The sequence below is a fragment of the Mustela nigripes genome, chromosome 3 (genome assembly GCF_022355385.1).
Source record: "Mustela nigripes isolate SB6536 chromosome 3, MUSNIG.SB6536, whole genome shotgun sequence".
NCBI classification, from domain to species: domain Eukaryota; kingdom Metazoa; phylum Chordata; class Mammalia; order Carnivora; family Mustelidae; genus Mustela; species Mustela nigripes.
In genome coordinates, this window is record NC_081559.1 from 167,567,176 (window position 1) to 167,594,845 (window position 27,670).

Consider the following 27,670-nt stretch of genomic DNA (forward strand, 5'->3'; position numbering starts at 1 on the left):
TGCAAGCGGCTCTCAGCTAAGAATAGGGAGAGAGAAGACAAATTTTTCAATAACTATAAGCTTGAAGAGATTATGCAGATAAATGAGTTTAGCTTTGCTAAGGTTGAACACATTCATTTAAGATTCCAAAATCTCTGAAGGACACTTAAAACCCCCACTTTCGGTCACGTCACCACGATCTAGGCTAAGTTGTAGAAAACTGTGAGTTTCATCTTTTTGATCGCTGCTTTGCTTCTTCTATTTTTTTTTTTCCCCTCCTACCTAAACAGGTTTCCCACTATGAAGAGAAAGGCAAAGCAATTCTGTCTAGACTATTAACTCTTTTGAAAGAAGCTATTGGGCAAAATATCTGCTGGAGAGGAAAAATGTTGCCAGTGGGGATTACAAGGCCCAATTCAGCTACAATAATATTCATAGAAAGAATCCATGTATCTTCTTTCCTATTTTGAGTATTCTGGTGATTTAGCTATTCTCTTTGGCTTGGGAACCACTTCTCTAGTACCATTAGGAGTGCCTCCCCTATATTCTTTAAGTGGACTAATGTTTTCAATGTCATTATCAGTTAACATGTACTCAGGACGGTGCATTTTGAATGGGTTGACCTATTCAGTGTTCATGACAACACTGAAGGTAGATACTATCATTTTACAAATGGGGGAACTAAAAGTCATGAAGGTGAGGAACGGCAAAGGTCACCAAGCTCCTAGGTCAAGGAGCCAGAACATGAACTCCAAGGTTTTTACTCTTAAACCAGTATGTTGCAGTGCCTGGTGATGTAAGAGCTTCAAGAGTTAGAAGTAGGAGCGGAGCATAGGAAACCAAGTTTGAAAGAAGGTTAAGATACAAGAGGAGATTCTCTTGGCCAGACCTCAGTCCCTCTTGCTGTAGACCTTTCCCACTGCCCCCCCAGTCCTGGCGTCACAGAGATCCCACAACTCTGAACCTTCTGCTGCTGAACTTGTAAGTCTGCTCAGGTTTCTGACGCAGTCAATTTCCTGCATTACACCAGGCTACCACCGGGGTTTTTCTGGATAGGCAGATGCATTCTGACCCAGAACACTGAATAACAAAACAGCAGGGCACTGAAATTAGACTTGCCAGTGGTAATGATTTCCAAGGATGTTGATTCATCTCTAAGTAAGTCATCTCGCTCACCATGGGTACTCAGTCAAGCCCTATTAAATGTAACAATTCTGATCCCACACTTGGAGAACCTGGATTATTGTCAGAAGGGGACATGCACGATTCCCTGGATCAACTTCAGAGCCAGGGCTAGAGGCTGGCCGGAGTACCAGACACTTGGCTTGACCGCCGTGTGTCGTTTTTCATCTCATGACGGTATGATATGGTTCAAATCCTAACTGAACTAATTGACGTGCTAAACTACCAAGTAGGATTTTATAATCCAATTTGTTTCTCATCATTTAGGCAGCTCTTTTAACCAAACTGTGCTAATTTGTTTCAGGACATACATAAAATCCAGCATTCCTCTACTCAGGCTGGAAACATAATAGCACTTTCCCAGTGAATAAAAAAGTTTAGATGGCTCCCATAAAAACCTGTGACATGAAATTAAGCTAATTACAAGACACAAATTTAAGGTTTAAACCACTCAATAATTCTTATTAATCTTGCACTAAAAAATTGAAACCAACAATGAACAAGAGTTACTTTGTATAAACTAACTCTCTTCAAATTAGTGTTATTTCCTTTATAGTAAAAAAGAAAAGTTAATATAAAGTAGGTCTTTATTCTTCACATATCCTCCAAGTCATAGCTTTACAGTACTTATGGTTCCAAGACACCCAAAGTCTGGTAATGCCCTTGGTAATCTGAGATCTGTAGTACACTTGTGACACAAGACTCCTTTATTTTCCCTTTAAATGCTGTCAAAGCGCATGAATGTTATCACTCCATATTACTTTATGTGTGGATGCTTGGCACTTACAAAATTAATTGGATCATTTGTATCCAGTCGCAGAAATATTGTACTAAAAATAGAAAAGTAAAATACAATAAAATTTGCAGAAGTCCAATTACACAAAACTAGGGACTAACAACCAATATGAAATAAGCAGTTAGCTGAAAATTTAAAGTAACCACACTCAGAATGAATGCAGCATGTGCTTTAAAAACGACTGTATCACTAAATGGTTAACCTAGAAATTTAAATAATACTTCATAAAGTTGCATATTTATTTCAAAGTAATAATAATACCAAAGTGAGTAACAGATTCTAGTCTTGGGGTGCCTGGGTGGTTCAGTCTGACTCTTGATTTCGAGGCAGGTCATGATCTCAGGGTCATGAGATGGAGTCCCGTGTCAAGGTTTTGTCCTCAGTGTGGAGTCTGCTCGATATTCTCTGCCTCTGCCCCTCCCTCCTTTCTCTCTCTCGCTTTCTTTCTCTGGTGAATAAATAAATATTTTAAAAATATTCTAGTCTTATATACTAAAGAGATACTCTTCTAGAGTCAGTCTGAATAAATACATTATTTTTCAAAAAGAAAAAAAAAAAAAGAGAGAGAGAGAGAGAAAGAGGGGGGGAAAAAAAAAGAAACAAAAGACCAGGCAAGAGACCACTACATGAGTCAAGATGCATTATTACAAGATGCACCCAAAGAGAAGAGCAGCACCAGGTAAGCCGAAGCAGCAGGCAACCAGTTGTGAAGATAGAATCAAGTGGGATTGGCGACCAAATGGCCAGACCAGTAAGAATAGAGGACTTTGCAATGATTTGCAGGTTGTGGCTAAAATGGGCAGGGACGTGATGCCAGCCTCTGAAATAGGGCAGAGCAGGTGGGAAAGCCTGTTTGAGAAGAGAACTAGGAGTCATTTCTGGTGTCTTTAATTTGGAGGACATGTGGGAAAACCAGCTGGAAGTAGGAAGGTCGGTCAGGGGCTGGATCCTAAAGGCAGCTGAGAGGGTGTGGAGAGGGAGGAAAATATAATAAAGAAAAAGTAATAAGAGATCAATAAAGTCCTCCTAGAAAAGTGGTACAACTCAGGAATCCTGGTGTCACCTTGAAAGAAAGAGAGGTGTTCTTCCCATGAGAAAATACGAGTTGAGTAGGTACAGGGTCTGAAGATAAACAGGCAGGAAGAAAGGTGAGGCAGTGACCTCAGCTGTAAGCCACGAGGAGACATTCTCTTCTGGGAGGAACAGTCAAGGTTAGAGCTACAACTGTGCCAAATGACAGAGAGGTAATGGGACCCTCACGCGAGGCTGGGGAATTAGCTCCTATTATGATGACACCTGTCCCCACCGTCTGTGATTTCCTCAACCTGAGAAGGAAGCAGGTTGGAGATGAGGGGCTGAGTTGCAGCCTCTCTTCCAAAGCCTGTGTATGTTATTCAGTCAGGGAAAGACAAATAGTCATGAAGCAACTGTCTCGTGAACACGGCCTAATGGCGTCATGCAGTTCTGAGCTGATGCAGAGTTTATATGAACCATGTCACTATCAATATGAAAAATCAAACAGCATAGTTTTTCCTGTATTACAACCTACTCCATACACATGTTGGGCCTGCTATAAAAGTAAATATAGGCTCACATAAAATAATCAAATTTTGAAAAGCACTGGCCAAAGAAATTGCATACATACTTATACGAAATATACATGTATTTAACTTATTCATTCTCTTTCATTTACCTCCATGCTCATAAAAATGCTGTTCTCAAATTTATCACCCATGTAAAAGATATATATTTATGTAAAAAATTTAAGTACTACCACATTAACAACTCTTTAAAAAAAATGTTGAATCCCATGAACAGCTTTCTGGAGGAACACATATGCCAAGTTTTACCTCAAAGGAATATTTTAAATTCATTTTCATAAAACATTTTTTCAAAAAAAAAAAAAAAAAAAAGCTAGCTTGTCCTTAATTCTATTTGTCTTAGCCGGCGCCACTCAAGACTCAGAAAGTTTAGAACAGAAGCTAAAACTATCATTGTACAATGCAACAGGTTATAAATTCAGCATTTTTAGTGCAACTTTGTACTCATTTCAATCCATCTAAAAATTAAAGACCTCATACTTGGACCTGATAATGTAGTTGTAAGTATCCAACCGTGATAGTTTCAAAACTCTTTGCCATTGTGAAATTCTTGGACCATCATCTTAAAAAATAAAATCACCGCATAATTTTTTATATTCCTTTTTTCTAAGCTTTTAAAGTAATTCACATACTCTTTGCCTATCATAAGCAAAGGTTACAAAGACATTTCAGGAAAGAGGAAAGGACACTGGCAAAGAAATGGAAGAGGGAACCCCTCATTACTAAAGTAAATATAACTGAAAACAGATAAAATATTTTTTAAAACATAATAAAATTATGCTTTAAAATATAAAGCCTAATGGCCTTTCCACCTGGAAAGGTGTGGTAAGGCTGAGACACTTTGCTGATACCAAAGGACACATACAAGTCCTTTGGAAAGCTATTTGGCAATGTAACTTTTGGTCAAAAAATTCATGGTTTTTTATACAGCAATTCTACTCAATCTATTCTAAGAAAATAATCCAAAATACAGATTATAATTACAATGATAATTACAAAAATATTTTCTTACAAAATAACTTCAGAATTTTTTCCTTATTATACTACACAAAATTTAAAAATTTACAAAGGAAGCATATTTTCATACATCCACATTCATTCAGATACCAACTACCTACTCTTATGGAAGGAACAACTAAACACTGAAGACTGAACAGTCAGTGTGATAGTCCTTCCTGTCAGAAACCTTAATTCCACCACTAGGAAACAACGACTCTTCAAATCTTGATGATTTCCAGTTTATTTTCCTGTGGTAAAATACATTTACCACATTTTTTAGTTGGCTGATACTTACGACTAGGAATGCTATTGATTTTTTCCAATGTGATCCTTTTTTGCTCAGGAGACTTACTGAGAAAAAGAAACAACTCAAATGCAGAAAAACCTTAAGTGCTCAACTTTATAATTTAGGCATGGTTAAAAAAAAAAAAAGGCCATAGGCTTATTACATGCAAGGCATCTTCTCATTTCTATAAAATTATTATACATATAATATATATATTTATTTATATAATATATACATATATGTGTAATATATATGTATATATATAAAAGATTACATGTATATAATTTAATACATATTTTATACAATACTCAGACTTGACTATGCCTAAAAATGTTCAGATATACAAAAATTATGTGTTATGGTAAATCTTTAAGCTAACCATTTTAATGCTCATTTCAGAAAAAATATACATTAATAATACAAAAGAAATCCATTTTCAGATAAGCTCAAAATGGATGTACTCTAAACATTCACCTTTTAAGTTTTACAATCTCATGGCTTCCTATTGGGTCCTGAATTCGTGAAAGGTCCTACCCCTGGGAGGATTATCAAGATTTGTGGAAACCATGACCAGGTCTCCAGAAATGGCACTTACACACAAATGCCCAAGCAAGTGCAGGCAATAACACAGGCACGTGGCAAGAATCAGAAGACAAAAAGGCATGGGACTGATATACCAGGTCCAGAGAGTAACGCTCTACCAAATCAGAATGGGTGTCCTTTGCACCTCATGAATAAAGAACCTAGGATTATCTGTTGAACAGAAAGAGCTGGGAATCTGGAACAATTCTACCACGTTGTGAACCTGAAGAGCTCTAGTGTCCTAGCAAGCCTCCCAGGGTCAGCTGAAGCTGTTGACGCCCTCACACTCCAAGCCCCACACGCCCGCAAGGTCGAGTCTGTCATCTGCCTCACTTCACAGAAAGGAAGAACTGTATCAGAGACGTGGGTAAGAGCCAATAGTTAATGAGGAGCAGCCTTGCAAAGATCATCTCAGGACTGTCCAGCTGGGAAGCACTGGCTCTCTTTACTCTTGCTATTCTGCCTGCCATCATTTGAGGGCTGAGAAAAACGGAAACAGACGGAACAGGTGGCCAGCTATGATGTCCCAGGCTGTGGTGGCATCGAGGTTGGAACAGGTCGACATCAACAGGAGATGCCAAGTCATCCAGGAACTAAAGACAATCCACATGCAAGACACTAAAATATTTACCCCTAGATACCTAAATTTGGCAATTCTACACTGTAACCTTTCTGTTATTCTCACCAAGCCTTTTAGCAACTCAGTATTTCACCAAATGGATTTGACCCATATCACATGGAGCACGCCTCCTCCGTATAGTCAGCAGGTCAGTTAAGAAAACAAATAATATGTCATACGCATGTATACAGAGGGAATATGACTGAGGTATGTGAAGACCGGTATTTCTTGTGCCTGCTTAGAATCCAGGATACTTGAAATGAAACTGCACTACAGTGATATACCGAACACATTCTTATAACATTAAATTTAGTGTCATTTATCATTTAAATTTCAAGTTAGAAGAGAAAAAACATTTAATAGTCTCAGGAGTTTTATTGTCACAGATTAAAAATTTTGGTTTGGCTACATTTCTTGGCATGTTTACTAATTCAAATATTTTGCTTTGGTTTATAGTAAAGCCTTTATGAATTCAGAGCTTAGAAACTAAGAAATTAGCTTAACCCATAAATGTTCAAATAATTTCATTCTTGTGACAGCTTACAACTATCCCCTATTTTTCCTAGGCAAATGCTTCCTTAAAATATATTATCTTAAACGTTTCATTTATAAATTCCTGCAGAATTACTTAACATATTGAAATGAAAGGTTTTCTTTTCAAAATACACAGTCTCTCTGCCCACAACACTATCGGCACAAAAGGTCATTTATTAAAGCTACAATATCCCACCCACTTAGTGAAAATAAATAAATACAATAAAACAGTCCATAACTCCCAAGCCCCTCAACCCAATGGATTAAAAATTGGGTGGCTCACCTGATTGTGGCTATAGAAATGTGAAAAGTATTTGGAAGCTAAGCACAAAGCGTGAGTTCAGGAATAAGGAGTCCTTCCCCAGGGGCACATAACCTCTGAAAAGACAGGTGACAGATGTGCCTACAGACCAAAATAAAATAAAGATCTGGCCAGCCAAGCTGCAAAGGAATTTAAACACCACAAAAGCTCATGTGAGCACATGTTGGTGCCAAACGGAGCCTCAATCCTGGAGGGTAAAGAATTTTGATGATGGGGCGCCTGGGTGTCTCAGTGGGTTAAAGCCTCTGCCTTCGGCTCAGGTCATGATCCCAGGGTCCTGGGATCAAGCCCCGCATCGGGCTCTCTGCGGGGGGAGCCTGCTTCCTCCTCTCTCTCTGCCTGACTCTCTGCCTACTTGTGATCTCTGTCTGTCAAATAAATAAATAAAATCTTAAAAAAAAAAAAAAGAATTTGGATGAACTGAGGCAGTAAGTCGTAGAATTGAAATGAGCGACTTCCTGCATCTACCTCTGCCTACACCTCAGACACTGCTCACATTCTGCCACCATGCAGGCTAACACTGGACTGTGGGCACAGAGTTGAGATTATGCCGGTATTGTGTTCTTAATGACTGGGGGTGGGGGGATCAAGCCTTGAACCAGCACAAAATACGTATTTGAACATCACTCCAAGAGTAAAGGCAGGTCTCGGGAAAGCCCAGTGTGTCTACGGAAGATAAGGAGAGGGGTCATGGAGAAAGGAAACATGTTTGCAAGCAAAAATAAGATTGTAATTCTGGCTTATTATTAACTCTGGTCAAGCCTAAACATTTTTTTTTTCTTCCAGTTATGATTGAGTCATATGGCCACCGGCAGGAATTGTTATCACTTCATTTTCTGCAGAATGTCTCAGAAACTTGAAACCTCCCACACTTTCCCCATGTGAATACTCTGGATTTTTAAACAACCATGAAGTGTTTGCTTCCAAAATTGAATACATTTGATGGCCTGGTTGTACAGCTGATCCATCACAAACGGTGGGGAGGGGGGTGGGGCTGAAGAAGTTACTAGACCAAATGCCACAATGATTAAGAAATTCATTATGGGAGAGTTATCCAGAAGAGCAATTCTAATTAAATTAGCATTCATGGTGAGGCTGTCGCTGTGCCTTTGCCTCTGTTTTGGGGTTCAGTCACTCAGAAGGGAGAACGTTTGCAAGAGCATCGCCTGAAAAGTTAAAGGGAGCCTTTCGAGACTTATTGTAATCTTTGTGTTACTGATCCCCATGAAGGAATTGCCCAGTGCTACACAAACATGCAGCAAAAGATGCCAATTAGGTTCATGGCCAAGTATTTTGTCCACATTCTATTAATAAAGCAAGCAAACAAACAAACAATCAAAACCATCTAGAATCTCAATGTCCAATGCTTGCTACCTGGTTGGTAGTAAAATCAATCCTTGATTTTTCTGTGGCTGTTTTATAAACAAATGTTGATTTTATGTGCTTTCCCCTAAATCGTATCTGTCCTAAAAAATAGTAATAGTAATTGCTTACTCTCATCGAACCAGAGCCAACTTTGAGAGCTCTCCTGCCAACAGATCCAAACTGGCATCCTATAAGTCAACAGAGAACACAGCTTCCTCAGTGTTTTAGTTTGTAGTCACCTGAGAACTTTTTGATTTCACTTTGTAACATCATCTTCAATGTCATCTACAAACAACTGACAGAAGTCCTGCCTTTTTGCCACTGAAAGGACTAGAGAGGACCTTGTCTTGCATGGACTTCCTCCCGGGCTAGTCTACTCCTTCCTGCATTTGGGGCTGGTTCTTAAATTTTAATAGAGATGGCCATTTCTGCTTAGCATATAAAGTATTGGATTTTGCCTAAAAGGAACCTGAAATAGAACACACAAGGTTTCATAGCTCCATCCAAGTTAAGTACATGTGTTTTGTAACTGAGGCTAGCCAAAAATGCAAATGACTTCTACAAAGTTCTAATCCTGTTATCAATCCCTTGAGACACACCCCCTTACCCTTTCATCTCTCCCCTGGCTGTGGTTTGATATTTTACTGCATGTTTTTAAAAAAGAAAAACACTAGTAAAGATAACCTAGATTCTGGTTTAGGAGCCTCAGGAGATGACACTGAGGTGTGGATTTGAGTGGTTTTCTAATTAAAAAGTCAGATGGTCTATTTCTCTTAGAAAAGCTTTAACTCTCAGTGTCTGCACGCTGGAGGCTTTGGCTCATAGCATCTTGGCCCAAAGCCATTCAGGATTGGCCTCCACAACCCCTTACTGAAGTAGGGTCTAGTGAGCAATGGAGAGCAGGATACCAAATTAAAAGGAGCCTATACACCTTAAGTAGGTGCAATTTTTATTTAAAAAAATACAAGCTCCCAGTTACCAAATGAGTAAGTCACAGGAATAAAAGGCATGGCACAAGGAATATAGTCAATGCTATTGTAACAGCATCTACCAGTATCGTTTGGTGAGAGCTGGTCGCTATGCCTGTGATAAGCAAAGCATAATGCACAGAGTTGTCCACCACTATGTTGTATACCTAAAACTACTAGAACACCATGTGTCAGCTACACTCAAAAGTTAAAAAAAAAAAATTAAAAATTACAGGACTCAGAAAGCTGAAGAAGCCAGCACAATTAAAAAAAAAAAAATCGTTGTATAGAAAAAGCAATTTGACAAGTTTTGATAAAGAGATGAAATGAGACAGAATCAAATGCACTGAACTGTGTCAGCCATTGATGAAACAAATCAAAACTCCTTTCTGAGAAAGTTGTTTATTAAGCCTTAATATACATCTTGATGAATGTCTTGAGCAACTGGCATCAACACTTTTTTTATGGCGTCTGTGTTCCCTGCCTTTGGCATTTAATTCTGGCTTTAATTTCAGTGGCTTTTGAACTTTTTCAAATCTTGAGTCATTTCATCATCATGGCATCATGGTTTGTAAAATACCTATTATAATGAAAAGCCATGCAGAAAATGTGAATTTTAGGAGTCTCTTTCAGGACTATGGGTCAGGGATTCCTTAGACCAAGAAGACAGCCATTATACCCAGACCCTGGAATCTGCAATTCATCTGGGGTTGTGACAGAGGTCATGGTCAGATTCCAAAAAGGAAGCTGAGAACAGAGCTGCTGGAAGCTACTCTCCTACGTTCTTTATCTAGAAATGACCTTCCGGGGTAGGCTTACTCTAAGTCAATCTGCATAAAAGTCTAGAACTTGGGTGTACAAAAAGTCTTGCCAGATCTTTGGTCTGGATTATGACAATGACATATTCTAACAGCTCCAATAGCCTAATGGTGAGCACACACACACACGCACAGACACACACACACCACTATAACAAGTAGATTCTGAAGTAATTTACATAAAGGTAGTTTCTACACTACAAATAATAAATGCAGACCATCTTTATTTTGTGTTTTGGGCTTCATCTATAAAATCCATTAACATAGCCCCTGCCAGATATTTCATAGATTAGTGAAAATACAAGATACACTTATATTTGCATCATCATAGATACTATTCCGACAATGTTCATTTCCAGTGGATATGGGCGTCAGGACACAAATAAACCCAACCAGTGTGGAGTCGGCATTTTGTTGCTCCCCATTCTGCTCTCAGACAAAAACATGCTTGGTTTCACAGTTTGTAGAACTCAGTAATGCTGTAATTGTAAAGCAGTCGTTAACTGAACATACTATAAACAATGTATTAAAGAAGTAAATGCTTTAGAGTTAGTGATTAATGAATCTGGTAAATGATGTCCACTGAAAACTGACCAAGGAAAAAACACAAAAAGGAAAAGACATTTGAATTCGGTTATCTAAAGGCACAAAACATGGGATTTTTAAGAACTGTAACATACATAACTTTCTCCCAGGGCCACAGAACTGCCTTCGATGACCTCCCACCAATTATCTGACTTCAATTAAACTGTCACCATCTGTAAGAGTTTTTGGGTAGGGATGTTTTGCGCCAGGCTTTAGAGGTCAGAATTCTATAGCAAGTTTAGGAAACAAGTCAGAGCAAAAAACTGAGATAGAAAATAATCTCTGAGTGCCCCCGGAACAACCCAGTTTCCCCAAGACCCATCCAGAGTGGTTGGGCTCTTCATGGTTACTGAATAAGAGTGGGATGTCTCTTCCAATTCCAGATCCGGTTTTAGAAGTGCTGGTGACAGAAGGTTGCTGGCCTCCTGTTAGGAGGGGGAAATGTACTGGCTGAGCAGTTCAGTGTCTTATTTTAGCCTAAGGGAACATTCTGAAAACCCTATTGCAATACCCTGACCTACTGCCCAAATTTCTTAAAATTCTGGCATCATAATGATCTCCTAAGAGATACAACGTTATTACTTAATTATATAAAACATCAACCAGTTTAGTGTCCTCTACATCTTAAGTGTCAAAAATTGAGATCTAAATTTCAGAGTCTTTGGATTCTAAAATTCTTTGACTCCTGTGCTGTATCAAATTTGTAGCCTGAAATAACACTAGGAAGTGCAACTTAAACACTCAATTTTTTCCTTTGTTGATAAACACTATTTTGTACCTAAAGGACTGAAATCTTTTTTGCCCTACCTTCTTCCTCCCCCACCACCCAAGAAAAATTGAGATAATAGGACACAAAAGTTTTTTTTCTGGTCACCAAGAACTAAAGATTTTCTAGTTCACAGAACTTGGGTAGTTTGGGTTTATAGCTAATTCTGATTCTGTTGTTGTTAAAAGGAACAGATGCTGAAACATAAAAAGTTTGAATGCATGGACAAGCTAGTTTTGAAACAAAGGTATAAAATGAACTTAAATTGTGGTTGCTTTTTGGATTTGAGCTATCTTTGTTTCTCACTGGGCTTCTAGCTCCAGTAGCGGACAAATGCACTGATTTTCTCAATATGGAAAATGCCAGCATTAAAGCCAAATAAAGTCGGGTTTAATATAATTACACTAGATTTCATCAAAGCAACTTGGCACTCATCAAAATTCAATCTCAGTTAGATGATGAGATTTCATCAGGCTGCTTAAGAAGCAGGGAAATAAACAAAAGTGGAGAGACAATGAAAACAATGTGACAACTGTCAAACAAAATGCCGAGCGCAACATTGAACATTTCCCTAAATGCAGTGCTGAAACTGCTAATTCTCATCCCCCTTCCCCCAACACACACACACACACACACACACACCCTCACACACAAATGTATATAAAGAGAACAAATGACCACATATTTTACATTTTCAATCCTCTTTAATTAAGCATTCATTGCATAATACTGATTGTGGAATCATTTGTTACTAAGTACTAAAAGTTGCATGAAAGATAGGCAATTGGAGGGCTGTCTCCTTTTTTAAAAAAAGTTTTAAAATATGGGTACTTAAGAGGTCACCACCCTTGTTTGAACTCCTTTAAGCAAGTTCTTAATAAATGTAAGCTATTATAAAAGGAATGGTTCAAATTAGGCTACTAGCAATGTTACAGTTCTGCAACTAGATACGCTCACATGTCATCCACCTGGTGGAAAGTTTCATGTAGTGGTTCTAGGGATATCCAGGTCTTATGTTTCTGATAAAGGAGAAGCAAACTGGTAACAGCCATCGAGGGCGCTGCTTCAAACAGTGCTACAGGAGCTAGCCAAATCACTCTTAATTCGAAGCATATTTGATGACTGTATTAGGTCAATCTGTGAGCGCAGAGTTGACGATTATACTGAAATAGAGGAAGATCTGAAATGCAACAGACACTTGACATTTGATGCAGAAATTATGTTAAATTACTCACGCTAGCAATGCCGCTCTCAACATTAAGATACAGGAATACTATAAGAAATCTTTGCATACATGCAAGACAGAGGCATGTGGTTTCCTTCTCCAGGTTCTGACATAAAATGAAAGGCGAGAGAAAGAGACAGACAGAAAGGGATGGAAGTTGACATAATATACCTCTTCCTGGGGTTAGCCTTTAGTTGTTTTTTTACTATTTCATTTCATCAGAGGGTCATTTAATTTTGAATTTTCAGGAAAGAAGGCGTTTAGAAAATAGACTCTTCTATCCAAAGGTATTTTGGAAAAGAGACTTCATGTCAGCCAAAGTCTGTTATACATTTTCTATTTGTAGTCTAATTATTACTACTTCAAATTTCTAATTGTGGTTATTATCTCAGACTAGACATTCTAATAACTTTAGTAAGACTATATCAGCGACTAGAAGTGACCATAAGGGGCACCTGGGCAGCTCAGTGGGTTAAGCCTCTGCCTTCAGCTCAGGTCATGATTCCAGGGTCCTGAGATCGAGCCCCACATCGGGCTCTCTACTCAGCAGGGAGCCTGCTTCCCCCTCTCTCTTTGCCTACTTGTGATCTCTGTCAAATAAATAAATAAAATCTTTAAAAAAAAAAAGTGACCATAGAACTTTATCACCAAAATTGAGCAGAAAAAATGTGAGACGTGCCAGAATTTTTTCCTAGAAGAGAGTATCTATTGAACAAAATGTTAAACAGGCAGCTCAAGATGCCATAAAGTTGTGCTTGGAGCGTACCATATGCTTACACACCCTGTACCTGTTTTATTTTTATTTTTTTTTATAAACATATATTTTTATCCCCAGCCACCCTGTACCTGTTTTATTGTATACAGTTTGTAAATCCATATGAAAAATAAAGTGATTGAAGAGAGGCTTTTCGGTTTTATAGGATAATCCCTGGCCTTGCACACTTCCCAGAAAACAGTAGGTATGTTGTTGAACTCAGTCCATGCTAACTGTTATACTACCATTCCGAGAGAAAATATTGCAAAAAAGTGAGGCCAGTCACCATGGAGGATATGTACGTGGTAAAATGAATAATCTTAGCCGTATTACCTCTGAGGAATTCCCAGAGATTATGATGGGCTGAGAGACAGTGAGGCCGTGTGGGAGAAAGAGCTCTAAGTTTGATGTCTAAGCAAGAACTGAGCTTTGACTTTGCCATTTACCATGAGCCTGGGTAATTCTCTGAGCATCTCTGCACCTTGGCTTCAAACACATAAAGGGAGGGATATGAAAGAGTGTGTCTTCAAGTTTTGTTTCACAGGAAGACGTGCTCTATGTCAAAGAAAACCCGTGCTGAACCCCCAAAATGCAACAGAGAAAAAAGTAAAGCGACTCTCACTCAACCAGGGCTGAAAAGCCAGATCCCTGACCTGCCTGGCCTCCGTACAAGCTGTGAGAAACCACGACACATGCTTGACACTTGAACAACACAGATCTGGAACTGCACTAGCCCACTTACGTGGGGACGTTTAAAACTAAGTACGGTACAGCCCTGAGTGTATTTTCTCATTCTTAACAATTTTCTTAACATGTTATTTTCTGGAGCTTACTTTGCTATAAAAATACAGTATATAGTACATTTAACATACAAAATATGTATTAACCAACTATGCTACCAGGAAGGCCTTCAGTCACCAGTAGGCTACTGGTAGTTACATTTGTAGGGAGTTGAAGTTAAACATGGAGTTCTGACTGTGTGGAGGGTCAATGTCCCTAACCCCTGCATTGTTTTTTTTTTTTTTTTAAGATTTTATTTATTTATTTGACAGAGAGAGATCACAAGTAGGCAGAGAGGCAAGGCAGGGAGAGAGGAGGAAGCAGGCTCCCTGCTGAGCAGAGAGCCCGATGTGGGACTCGATCCCAGGACCCTGAGATCATGACCTGAGCCAAAGGCAGCGGCTTAACCCACTGAGCCACCCAGGCGCCCTAACCCCTGCATTGTTAAGGGTCAACCCTCACCACTTCTTCCTGCAAGGATCCGAGTGTGACTACATTTGAATCTAGGTCTAGCCCCTCCATCCCTTCTAGAAGTTTCATCAAGATTAAATCACACTCGAAATGGGTTTAAGAAATTGCATTTCCAAAGCAAAAATGTCTTTAGGTATAGTGAGGCAACACACGTCACTGAACTTGTTAAACATCTGTACCCATGTTCCTAAATTTGGGCTCATTCCTTTCTTATCTCTCTGGTGTCTAGTTGTTATCAACTACGTATCATATGTTTTACATAAGCTTTCATTTTTCTTTGAATACGCGCTTACCCGACTTGCCGTTTCTAAATGAATCACCACAAGTGGGCAGAGATTTCCTCTTCCCTGTGATAATTTTTCAGTCTGAGATTCTTCCGGCACCGGTCAATCCAAGAAGCTTAATTTGGCAACCTACTCTTCCTGATTCTGAAATATCTGCTGAGCTCATGCCTTCTCATTTCTACACTTTTTCCCCCAATTCTTCTCCTTTGCTTCCTAATACACGTGTTGTAGGTTTCAACAGATTCTCCATGTTTATGTAAATGAGAGCCTATACACTTCCCATCTTGTTCTCCTTTTCCTCATCTCCTCCCCTTGTCACCCTTGACTCCTTTTTAATTATTCAAATCCTCCCATGAGTCCAGGTCTATATTGTGAAGTCACACCTCCTCAGTCAGCAGGAACTTAAGTCATTCTGCTACCTTCATCCTTTTCAACAGTGTGGGCTTGCTCTGTACTAGGTCCTGCGCTCATCAGGATACTCATTGGCCGTTCCACCCATTTTTAGAATTCAATGTTTCCATCTCACCATCTAGACTGGATGATAAATGAAAACCAGTTCAGCTTAGAATGTGCTGCCACAGCTGTTGGCTGGAACATAAATTAACCTATACTCTCTCTGCCCACAAAAGGCTATTGCAAGCTTCTACGTAAATAGAAAGGCTTCCAGTGGAGACCACAGAAATAAAGATGAATGGACAATGGAGGAAACAGAGCCGGGTGGGTGGCTATTAACAAAAATAAATAACAATCCACATTTTCTGAGCCTGACTGCTTTAAATGTTATTTAATCCTCCTGACAATCCTAGGACGCAGGCATCTGCTATTATCCCCATAATATAGATGCTAAAGCTTAGAGAGATTAAGTCAGTTTCTCAAGTTTGCCTACTTTCAGGCGGTTGAGGAAAGATCTGGGTACTAAGCTGTCTGAATGTCAAGAGGAGACACAAACATGGGGCTGAGGGAGGCAAGAAACATGGGAGGCGAGAGATTCCTTTAGGAGGGCTAGCCATTGCAGGAGAAATTAGGTTTTGGAAAGATAGCAAAGAACACTTTAGCTATGCCTGGTTTGACATGCTGGCAAGACAAAGATGAGATGATGCCCATCATCTAGATGATGTCCATCACCTAGAGAAAGATGCCCATCAGTAGCCAAATTGACAGGCTGGAGCACAAAGGGAAGATGATTTCACAGCTGAAGCCACAAGATGGGTGGAAACCAAAGGACAGTGAAGAGGCGAGAGTAATTCAGCTACAGGAAGAAGGGAAGATAAAGAATTAACAGAACTACAGCGAAATGTAGAATAAAACCTATTTGCGCATGTGATTTACGTCTTGCAAAGATCCTGCAACACATTATCCCCATTTCATAGAAGACGAAGCTTTGGGAAATTAATCCATGTCATTCAACTAGTAAGTGATGGAAATCAGGATGTATCAAATGTAAAGCTCTTTCCTTTTTTTGTACGCTGTCCCCCCCAAATCAATATACAATCTCCCGCATCACAACAGGTATAAACAGAAGCTAGATTAATTTTTCTCAAAGACATTCAAGTGTGTGTTGGGGGTTGGAAAGAAGAAAGGAGAAAGCCAAGAGCAGGAATCATCAAAGGATTATAATTAGAGAAAATACACGATACATTGTTTTCTACGCTGCAAACACCACAAACTGATAACTATACAGTTTTCCCCTGACCCCAGAATTTAACTCAGAATCCTTCTCAACCCAATATTCCATGCAGCAGCTAGTAAACAACATACTAGATAAAACCACCTTAGATTACACAACTGAAGTTGGGCCTCGTAGGAACATTTTTGTCTTTGATTTGAATAATATTTAATGGGTATACTTCAAATTTTCAGAGCACTTCAAGCTGGCTTGTAAGGGAAATCCATGAGGAGGTTAACATCGTAAGCTAGAAAATAGAGAATAATACATCCAAGGGTCTTGGTAAATGGCAAACAAAAGTAGCAGAAAGTAAGTATGTTAGGGTGAATGCAAAATGTGCCTAGATTTTATAAAAATAGACTGCACTAATACAAACTGGGGAATAGCTTGGCTTAGAAAGTTGGCGGAAAAAGATAAGAGTCACAGTGGACTGCAAGTCAAGTCAAAATCCTGTACTCTTTAGAAAAGCAAGCAGGACAGAAAAATGCAAAAACCTAAGAACCTATAAGCAGTCTCTGATAATTCTCCCAAATTCAGACTCTGCTGAATTTGGGAGAATTAGGGATGTGAAGACTACTTCCATCCACCATCAACATAACCTTAGCCACTTCCATTTCAACCAGAATTCTGATCAAGTATCTCCATGCTCAAGTGCCCTAGGGCTCTCCTTGGTGGACCAGGTAAGATGAAAGCACTTCACAATCAGGACGCATCTGATATTTTTTCTGTGAACTGTTGTAACTGCTGCTGGCAAACTCAGCTACCCTCAGGCTCCTCCGGTTACCCTCTCTGGGGCACAGAAGGCACACTGGCATCTGTGTCTTTCCCCATAATGTTCTCTCAGTCTAAAATGATCTCCTCCCTTGGGGCACCTCAGTGACTCAGTAGATTAAACATCTACCTTCAGCTCAGGTCATGACCTCAGGGTCCTGGAATAGAGCCCCACTTCAGGCTCCCTGCTCAGCACAGAGTCTGTTTTTCCCTCTCCCTCTAATAAATAAAAAATGTTATTTATTTTTTTTTAATGGTTTCCTCCCTTTTTCAAAAAATGTGTTTCTGAGGGAGGCTGCGTGGCTCAGTGGGTTAAAGCCTCTGCCTTCGGTTCAGGTCATGATCCCAGGGTCCTGGGATCGAGCCCTGCATTGGGCTCTCTGCTCGGCGGGGAGCCTGCTTCCTCCTCTCTCTCTCCCTCTCTCTCTGCCTGCCTCTCTGCCTACTTGTGATCTCTGTCTGTCAAATAAATAAAATCTTTAAAAAGTAAATAAATAAAAATTAAAAAAATAAAAATGCGTTTCCCTATAAATTCCTGTTTATATCCCTCAGCCTACCCATTTCTTTAGAACATAGGAGTTAACAGATGCTTCAATAACTGATCTGATGAACTTACAGACATGGCAATGGAAAATTCATGGGTTAATTAAAACTCAACCTCAAACTTAGTACCTGAATTATACTGGGGAAGTTGACATATATTAGAAGGCACCAGGCAACACATTTTAATAAAGTTAATTACACTCCGTAAGCATTCATTCAAAACCTATGAGTTTCTCTCAAATCAAATAGTTTTCACAGGTGAAAGTAACTGAAGGCCAGCCTTGAAGAAACAAAACTCAACAAGTTTATTAAAAATATTAATACAAGCTTTGAGATAATCATAGGAAATAAATAACTCATCTAAATATGCAATTCCTGATTTTTTTTTAAAGATTGATTTTTATATAGAGTGAGAGGGAGAGCAAGTCAGCAAGCCAGCACACACAAGCGAGAATCTCAAGCAGACTCTCTGCTGAGTGAGGAGCCTGAACTGGGGTTTGATCTCAGGAACCCAAGATGACGACCCCTGCTGAAACCAAGTCAGACACTTAAGCAACTGAGCCACCCAGGTGCCCCTACAACTCCTGATCTTACTAAGTACATCTTACTATACAGAGAAGACACCACAGTTATTGTCAAGTTCAAAGGCTAACTGATCCTCAATACAAAATAAACATTTTCTGGATTCTCTCGATTCCATGAAGTTCTAAATGTATTCAATGTTTACTAAAAGAACCTACAGGACAACTGTACTCAGATACAACTGGTAAGTCAACAAATCCTGATTCCATATTGCCCAGGCCAGGAGAGAGTCAACTTTCACAATTATGTCTTCAGCTTCCATTGAAGAACAAACACTCCCAAGCTGCCTTTTCTCTTATGAAAACATATGCTGGGGATGAGGAATTGGTAAAGACACTGTCCACCACACTGCTCATTATCCTGGGTGTGATTTCTCATTAGAGAAAACTGTTTAGTGTTTGTCTTTCTACAGAACAGTAATGTTTCCTGTGAGAATATTAGTTTCCTGAATTCTATGATGCAGGTTCCACCCCTCCTACACGGATGCACACACTTTTGCGTGTTGGAAATTAGAAGGAGACTCATGTGTGTGTACAGATACATGTGCATGTTCATATCCACATATATGTCATATGTAGATGTATATATTAATATATTTATGTATATATGTTATATACATGTGCATATATATGTATACAGATTTTCCCCCAGGAGCTATTATTAAATTATATTGTATTTTATAATTAGTCATTTATTTGAAATTAAGATAGAAAGAGCCATATCTATTTTCTCCTTTGCCTTGGGTAGGAAACCCATGGTCAAAAGTTTGGCTCGATTGTGTCTACCAACATATATTCATATGGTCTCTTGCCTTTATCAGTCCTGAGCTCCTGTTAGAAGTTTTTCCTAGTTCTGATGCTTAAATTTTGTTAAGATAACATGTTATTAAATATCTTTTTACATTGTTATTATTAAATCTTCGACTAATAGACATGAGGGCATAACATCAATCATTAAATGTCTCCTGACTATACAAGTTCAAATATCTTACTCCTAGTTTCCAAAGTCCTCAAATAGAAGAAAATAATACTGACACACAGAAACTGGAAGTCCAAGTACTATGTAAACAGGTCAGTTGTAAAGCAAAACCTACTGCCTTTACATTTTTAGTTTAAATTAATGGTAATAACTTTTGCCACCTGAACCTTTTTGCCCCACTCCATTGCACAGAGTAATTTTATCATCTTAACCACTTCTGTCTGATGACAAATGAGTCATGCTGAGATTTTAGTAAAACTCTGTCATTATTTCCATTAAAATGTTTTCTTTGTGCCTCCTGATCCTGGACGATATCTACAACTACAGCTTTAGGTCCGTCTAGTAGCTGGCTAAGTATTTATAGGAAATCTCCATGAGTAAACCGCCTGCGCCCTCCTTATCAACATCATTTAAAGATTCTAGAGAGGTGTCTGATGAGGAAAGTAAGTTGTTCTAAGAAACCATTAGGGGATTTATACTTCAGGCTTTCTTATCTCATAACGGAAAAAAAAAAAAAAAAGTCCCCTGGAAGGCGAGGTGGGGGAAAACTTAACCACTGACACCATGTGTGTCCTATTAAAGTGGTTTTTATTTTAGTGTTGTAAAAATTGCTTTATGTATTTTACATTAAGATCAGAGTAGCTTACTGCTGTGTAAAATTTGTAAGAGAAAGGCCCCTTTGCAATTTTCCTGTCCTTGCCTTGTTATGCGTAGGACATCAGGGCTTTGGTGGCATGTGCAGTTGAAAAATCCTTATTACAAGTACCCATAAAAGAGACGAGGACATGTTGCTCCAGATCTTATTAAATGAGAGCAGTAGAGCTCCCAGATGGGAAGCTGCAGAGAGCCGCACAAAGGTGTGGCTTCTTTCTCTCGCCTGCTCCCAGGGGCCCTCCCCGGCCCCTCTGGCAAGCAAGGCTGGCACTGAGAAGCGCTCAAAATGAAACTGGCAGGAGCGCATTTTCTAGTCCTTCCCTGACTCCAAGTCATTAGGACTTTGCGCACCCTTCGATTTTTAGGTCTACGCCCAAGACCGTAATTAGTTTTGCCCTCGTAAATTCTCATCTTCTCTGGTGCACACTGCTTGAAAGCCCACTTCTCTGTTCTTCCCCCCGCCTTAAGAAATGATCCTCTGGAATGGGAGAATGAGTAAATCCTGAAGGAAATCACTGCTAAAAAGGAACAAACACAAAACTACCACCACAGGTACCCAACAGGTCCCCATGGTGACACCCCATCCACCTTCAAGGAAATAAATTTTAAAAATTATAGAAGGATAGGGAAGGAGCAAAGAGGGTGGGAGCACTTCCCAAGACACTGCCTAAAGGCTCATGGGTCAGACCACTGAAGCAGGAATTTTGGACACCGTAGCTACTAAGAGAAACATTTAGAGACTGGTGGATCTTTGTTAAATGTCAATTTTATATAGGTATACATCTACATTTAAAATGGGGCTGTTTCTGCATGACTGTCTCAGTTTATGATCTCCATAAACATTACTATCAGCTGCCATGTATCCAGAGTACCTGGAAAATATAGTACAATTTGCTTAACATGAGTAACACAAATAAGGTATTTAGCATAACAGAGGCCACAAGAATTCCTTCTTTAGATTCTCTCTTCTTCATAGAATAATCCCAGTGCCTACATTCCTGACAGCTCTGAAAGTTTCAAAAGAGATTTTTCTCTTATCCATTCCCTTCCAAACTACTCTTAAGGTTGGCATGTATAAAACAGACCACATAAATTGCAACTCAAATGTAAACAAAATGTAGAGAAATAAAGAACACATGTCTAAAACATATTTTCTTGACCCTATCCTCCTGCAAATATGCTTTATTTCCTGCTCTCAGTTCAATCCATCACGATCCACAACCATCTTTAGTTCTATTATCTAATACCTAGTCCCCATATTGCTGTCAGTTTATATACAGAAAACGAAGATTAGAAGGGTCTTTTAATATTGCTTCTTAAAAAGATGTTTGCAGAGATTAAGTTTCTAAGTTGCTAAATAATATCTTCTTTTGTTTCCTATCACATTAAAAGCCACTTTAAAAAAGAAAGGTAGATGAGGGTCAAGTAACGCCTCATAAGAGAAAGGAGTTATTTTCAAATTGAAATAATTTATAGTAGCACATTCCATGTTTAAATTTCAGCACAGTTCTGAGAAAATCTGATGAGGGCTTAAAGAATTGCATCATAGTATTACTAATAACTGTGGCACGGTGAGTGGGCGTAACCACAAGCAAGAAAGACAGAAAGCTATCTGAGTGTATGTCAAAGCATCACCTAAATTACACTATCAGCCGGACTGCTTGACTGGGTCAGAAAGAGAAAAGCCATGCTGGGCACAGAGCTCGAAATGTGAGGGTGGGACTCAGATCCCCAGAGGGGGGCTGCGTAGGCCAGGAAGTGAGGGGGCAGAGGTGAGTGCTGAGCATGACTCAACACAAGGTAGTCTCAGGTGCTAGCCCAGAGGCTGATTCCAAAACACTAATAATGGAAAGAATAATCTGGAAGTCACACTTCCCACCCCACCCCACAACAAAATGAGGACTAATAACACTAAAGTTAAAGAAGATCTTTGTAGGAACAGCTGAATCAAAGCAAACCAGTGGTTCAATACTTTGGTGTTTATGAAACGACCTTCAGTGTATGTTTTCCTATTTCAAGCTGGAAGATATTAAGAAGAGGGTAGTAATGACAGGGCGCCATGTTTTTTAAAAGTATTTGTAGAGAAAAATTAAGATGATGTGTCTAGTTTCGGGGAGAAACAGTTTAAAGTTGGCTTCTTTAATGGACAACTCTAGCTTTATCTTTTATTTTATAGGAACAAGTAACACTTGGGTTTCCTAGGCAGCAAGTTCTGCTCTTGGCCCTACCACTAGAAACTTGCTCTGTATCACCTTGGACCAGTCAGAACCTCCCAGACTGCAGATCCTTCCTCCTCCCTAATGTAACTTGGGATAATCACAACCAACCACTGGGTCAAGAGCTTAAAAAACGAATCCTTTCTTAGCTCTGCAGAAGGTCTCCTTCATTCAGATCTCTGATCAAATGTGACTCCCTTGATTTCCCTGAATACCCTGTATAAAATAATATACTTCTATCTCAATCGTTTACTTGATTATCCTGCTTTATGTTTGTCACCAGTCTCCATCTCTACATGAAACTGTGAATTCACCCACCCACTTCTTTATTGCCATGATTCCCAGCAGAAAATGTTCTGTAAAGACTCTGAGTACTCTTATGCCTAGACCAGTGATTGCTACGTAGCAGTGCTCCATAGTATCTGATAAATTAAAATTAGTTGTCACGGGATCTTAAAATACGACAAAGAATGCCATATACCTGGGACAAAATATTCTAGGCTGAGGTTACGTTGGCCAGTCCTGAAGATTACAGTTACCCAAATGACAATTCCCCCTGCATGGGAACAAACTCCATGTCTCACCTCTAATGCTTTTGTTCTTCCATTTGTCATTTAAATATAATGGCATGTTTATATTTTTCTATTAATAGATTATCTAATATACGACATGGTCCAAACTAGAAATCCCTCCCCTTTGAAGCTCCAGGTTATATAGGAACAGAAAATTTAGTCCCTCCAGAATGAATTTCTTTAAAGCACAGGTCACAGGCAGATTTAAGGAGTCTTGATTCGTCTACAAGGGCTGACTACCTAAGAAGAGGCAGGACTACCTAAGAAGCTGCCTGAAGCAAAGGCTTGGCAAATGCACGGTATAGCTACTGGAAAAGCATTCAGTTCTTCTCTCATGAACAACACTCTTGGGCTTCTGTGACAACCGCAGAGCTTGCCAGTATCTTTCAGCAATTTGTGGAAGATCCATTGGATTTTAGAGTTGACTGGATCTTAGAAATTCACCACTCCCCACCCATACCCTCAATTTACGAATGAGGAAATAGAGGCCAAGAGAGGTTAAGTGACTTCCCAAGGGTCATAGAATTGATGAGTTGACGGGGTGCAGAGACCCAGATCTTGTGATCTCCACACCAGAATGAGTGTCAGAAAAGCCCAAAAACTCTACAAGTATGTCATCAGAAATAAAAGGAAAAGGTAACTAATCCAGAAGAAAAGTCTGGGAAGGAACAGAGTGACTTCAAGTATAAATCAGTCCATGACTTAAGGTATTGCCAGGTATACTCTTTTTTTGGAAAAGCAGATAAGCAGGCAATAATTAAGAAAAAATAAGCTAAAATATTATACTGGTTTTTACCTTGTAGCCATTTGTTGTCTCACTTTTAATAGATTTCAGTGTAATATCTTAAACACTTAGTGACTATTCCATTTCGCTGACCTCTAACTCATGCCTTCCATAATCAAAAGCAGCTGACTTTAATGTGCCAGCGCTTTAGTGTGAAGGAGGTTAAGGCTGCATTTGTGTGCAATCAGGTTAAGATTGGCTCCAACAGGAGAGAAATCCATACATATGTTGAAAAGATCTGAAAAATGCCTGTATTCCCAACCTGATTACGACTACATTTTTGCATGGTTTGTCAAAGCAGATCACTGAAATCAAGTCAAGATGTAAAATGGGATAAAGTGGTTTTCTTCTCCATTCTTCCATTAATCACCATGACCTATGGAAGAAAGGAAATTTCCCCTCTCTCACCTGAGGCAAGGTGGGATACTCCGCTGAAAGTTATGCCAATTTTATCAACTGGTGCTCAAATTGCAAAATTATTTTTTTTTACTTTTAATTTCCTACATTTGTAAATAGAAGCTGTTTTTTTTTTTTAATTGGAGAGTAACTTTTCATTTCTATCAACAATTCTATTTTAGTTTTCTTTTTACAAAACATAGAACAAGTTCTGATTCAACTTTCTGAACTTACTAAACTTAAAGGTCATATAAAAATTCAATTTCTTCAACTGAGGATGTTGATACAGGAATTAGAGTGATAGCTGCTCTCGCTCTCCTAATAATATTTGGTACAACCTAAATATGAACTAAATCAGAGTTCATTACTGGTTCACTTTTCAAAAAGATTATTAGCAGATGACACACAAACATTTGTTTTGACATAATTTCAACTGCTGACAGTGTCAGGTTATATTCTGTGAAGGCAGTATACTGTTGTTAGAAGCAAAAAAAATATATATATATACACACACACACTCTCTCTCTCACACACACACACACATACACAAATTCAATAAACATTATAGGTTAACATTGTTGCTGTTATCTACAAAGTTTTCAAGCAAGACTGGGGCTAGGTCAAAATAATTTTGGAGAGGAGGGGAACATGCTGGTTCTTGTTACACACAAGCATGTTCATTATAGGAGCATTTTCAGGTTAATTTTTGTTATTAACGTAAACCACAATTGGGGGACCACATTGCTGGAAGAGGAATGGTGGGGGGTAGTTACATAAACAATATACAACAAAGAAAGTCTTTCTTTCCAATACCTGAATACATCAGGTTTGTTTTTAGGCACAAGGTTGCAGGTTAAATGCTCTCAGCTATCCAAGAAGTGGCTTATTAGTTTTGTAAGAAAATATTTTCTTTTATTTTGACTGAAAAATACTCAGTTTAACTGAACAAAACCATCCTTGTTAGTGAAAAGCAGACCCAAAAAAACTTTGTTTCAAAGACCCAGCAAAGAAAAGCAAAACTAATTCAAGAGGAAAAGCTGCCTTCCTAATAGTAGCTTCTGAATCTGGATCTAATAGTTCTCAAAAGCTGACCGGAGTCTTCGAGTCTTCAAAGTTTTGTCCTCCTCCATGGGCCATAGACATCCCTAGGTGGAAGCATACTAGGGATATAAAACCCATTTAACCAGACATATATTCTCTTTCTGGGCGACAGCCGCAGAGCTAGAAAGCAATGCACCAACAGCGAGAATGAAGGCAAACAAATGTTTTGATTATTTTCAAGCGCGATTTTCCAAACACCACTTTCTTTTTTGCTTTCCTATTTTGCACACTAGAAAAACCCCCACTTCATCTCTGGCAACGTAGTGTCTGCTAGTGTGAAAACGGGAACAAGAGATTATGTTCTCAGAACCACAGCAACAATGCTAAAAACTGCATTTCCCTGTACTGACTGGGCTCCCTCCAGCACCTAAGCTTCTCCTAATTTGTAAATGGGCCGAATCCTGTTATTACAGAATAATTACGGCAAATCAGCACAATTACTCCAAAGACATGAATAAACACACACATACCAGTAGCTGTTTTCTACAAATTATTATCCAAACAAAGGGAACCGGCTAATTGTGGTAACATTAAGACAACATTTATTCTTCCCAGTGTTTGGGCAAGTTTATTTTAAGTTGTCATCTTCAACTAGTAACAACGCAGATGATTTTACAGATTTCATAAACCTTTCTAATCTAAACTCTTCTCAGCTGAAAGTTGGCCACTTCCCTCAGAGCGACATCTGCAAAGGCCTGATTTTCCCGCTTTTACGGTCCATCAGCAACACACACACACACTCACACTCTCTCTCTCTCTCTCTCTCCTAGAAATCGCACTTTAGTAAGCTCATTTGTCATGCACTCTTCTAAATCATTTTGAGGCATTGTGAAAATGAAATACTTTATATTCTTCACAATTCAAGCACTTGTCTTGTAAGTGAGTACATTGGGAAATTCCACCCCCCCCCCCATCTCCAATGTTAGTACCAAGTTTCCTTTGTGCTGCTCTGGGGGGAGAACTCAGCAAGCACACAGCCCACGCAGGACAGGAATTCTCTGAACTCACCTCCCGGACAATGCCTCAGGGCCATCTTGCACCTCCTGGATTCGGCAATGGTTGGACATGGTATTGTATCCTTTGCTGGCTTTTTAACAATTTGCCGTGTTCTGGTTTCCAGACCCCATTTAAATCCACATGTGCGATTATTTCTGCTACAAGTTCCCCATTCACTCCAATGACCAACTTCACATCCTTCTAATAGAGATAAAAAAAAAAAAAACCACACAGATAACGACTTGGTATCCATTTGCTCCGCAGTCATCAAATTTATATAGCTGTGTTTCTATACAATCCCCTTCAGATAAATTCAGTTGTACAGTCCACAAAGATCTGTACTCCCCTTTTTGGATGTTTCAATTTTTTGAACCATAGCGTTATTTTCACCTATAAGAAGCAACTACCACATAAGTAATTTAAAAACTATTACTTTGAATCTTAGTTCATTTTTTGAAGGACTATTAGTCCATTCTAAAGACACAGAAATATATACTCTTTAAAAGAGTTAACAGCTAAAATCTACATAAGATCCTCTTTTCAAACCAGGACAGAAGACAAAATATCACATGTTAATTCTGGATGACCCCATAGTAATTCTCAGGTGTGTTAGTTTTTTGTTTTGTTTTGTTTGTTTTGTTTTGTAAGCATGTTAGTTTTATTTGGGAAGTCAGTAGTTCATGAAAAGGACAGGGATTTTATTTTGCATTTTCTGGTTATCTGAATTCTTTTAACAGGTATCTAAAAAACACAGTATGTATTTCTTACTTCCTAAATTGGTGCTCTATCTCACTATAATCGGGTACAGTCAGATATGTAAAAATGTTTGTTTATATGTAAAAGCTTTCAGCATCTCCTTTTGTAAACTCATACACTAGAAATGTCCACTACCATCCAAATCCCTGGACTGACTGATAAAGGGATAAAAATACATAAAGTTAAACCTCCTCACCAAATTCACCATTAAAATGCCCCTTCGAACTAGCAGATTAAGGACCCGGGCCTGGAGTCCACACACAGTATTTTAATATTTCAGATCTCAGCAGGCATCATGGTTACTCTGAGATTTTTCAAAGCTGTTTAGGATTTTTATTTAGGGAAGTGCATAGGACTCTATTTATAATTTTTTATATTTAAGGATTTTGTAAGAGTTTCCACTTAACATGTGTAACGGGTGTGGGTCTTCTCTCTCAAAAGCAAACCCAACACTCTAGTTCCATCCCTGTTGTCACAAATGGCAAGATTTCATTTCTTTTGATGGCTGCATAGTATTCTGAATATCCTGTTCTAGTGACTTTTTTAATAGTGTGTCACCTGAACGAATGTATGAATCCACACATAAACAGGAACATAAGTACACATTTCTTCAAAAACCTGTTATTTAAATGTGTTCTCTGCAAACCTTCAAAGATATAATTACAGACTCTTTCAACAGTATTTCTGCAGAAAAGAAGTTCCTTTTCTTTTTAAGGCTCCATTTTAAGGGGATGGAAAG

The 27,670-nt window shown here is 38.9% G+C and overlaps 1 protein-coding gene across 1 annotated transcript in view; it reads right to left on the reverse strand.

Annotated features, from left to right (window-relative positions):
- The window catches only part of RSPO2 (R-spondin 2), a 155,857-nt gene that overhangs the window by 22,457 nt on the left and 105,730 nt on the right, over window positions 1-27,670 (reverse strand). Inside the window, exon 5 of the mRNA XM_059392939.1 lies at window positions 26,188-26,376. Coding sequence (XP_059248922.1) covers window positions 26,188-26,376 — 189 coding nt within the window. The remainder of the gene's footprint in view (window positions 1-26,187; window positions 26,377-27,670) is intronic.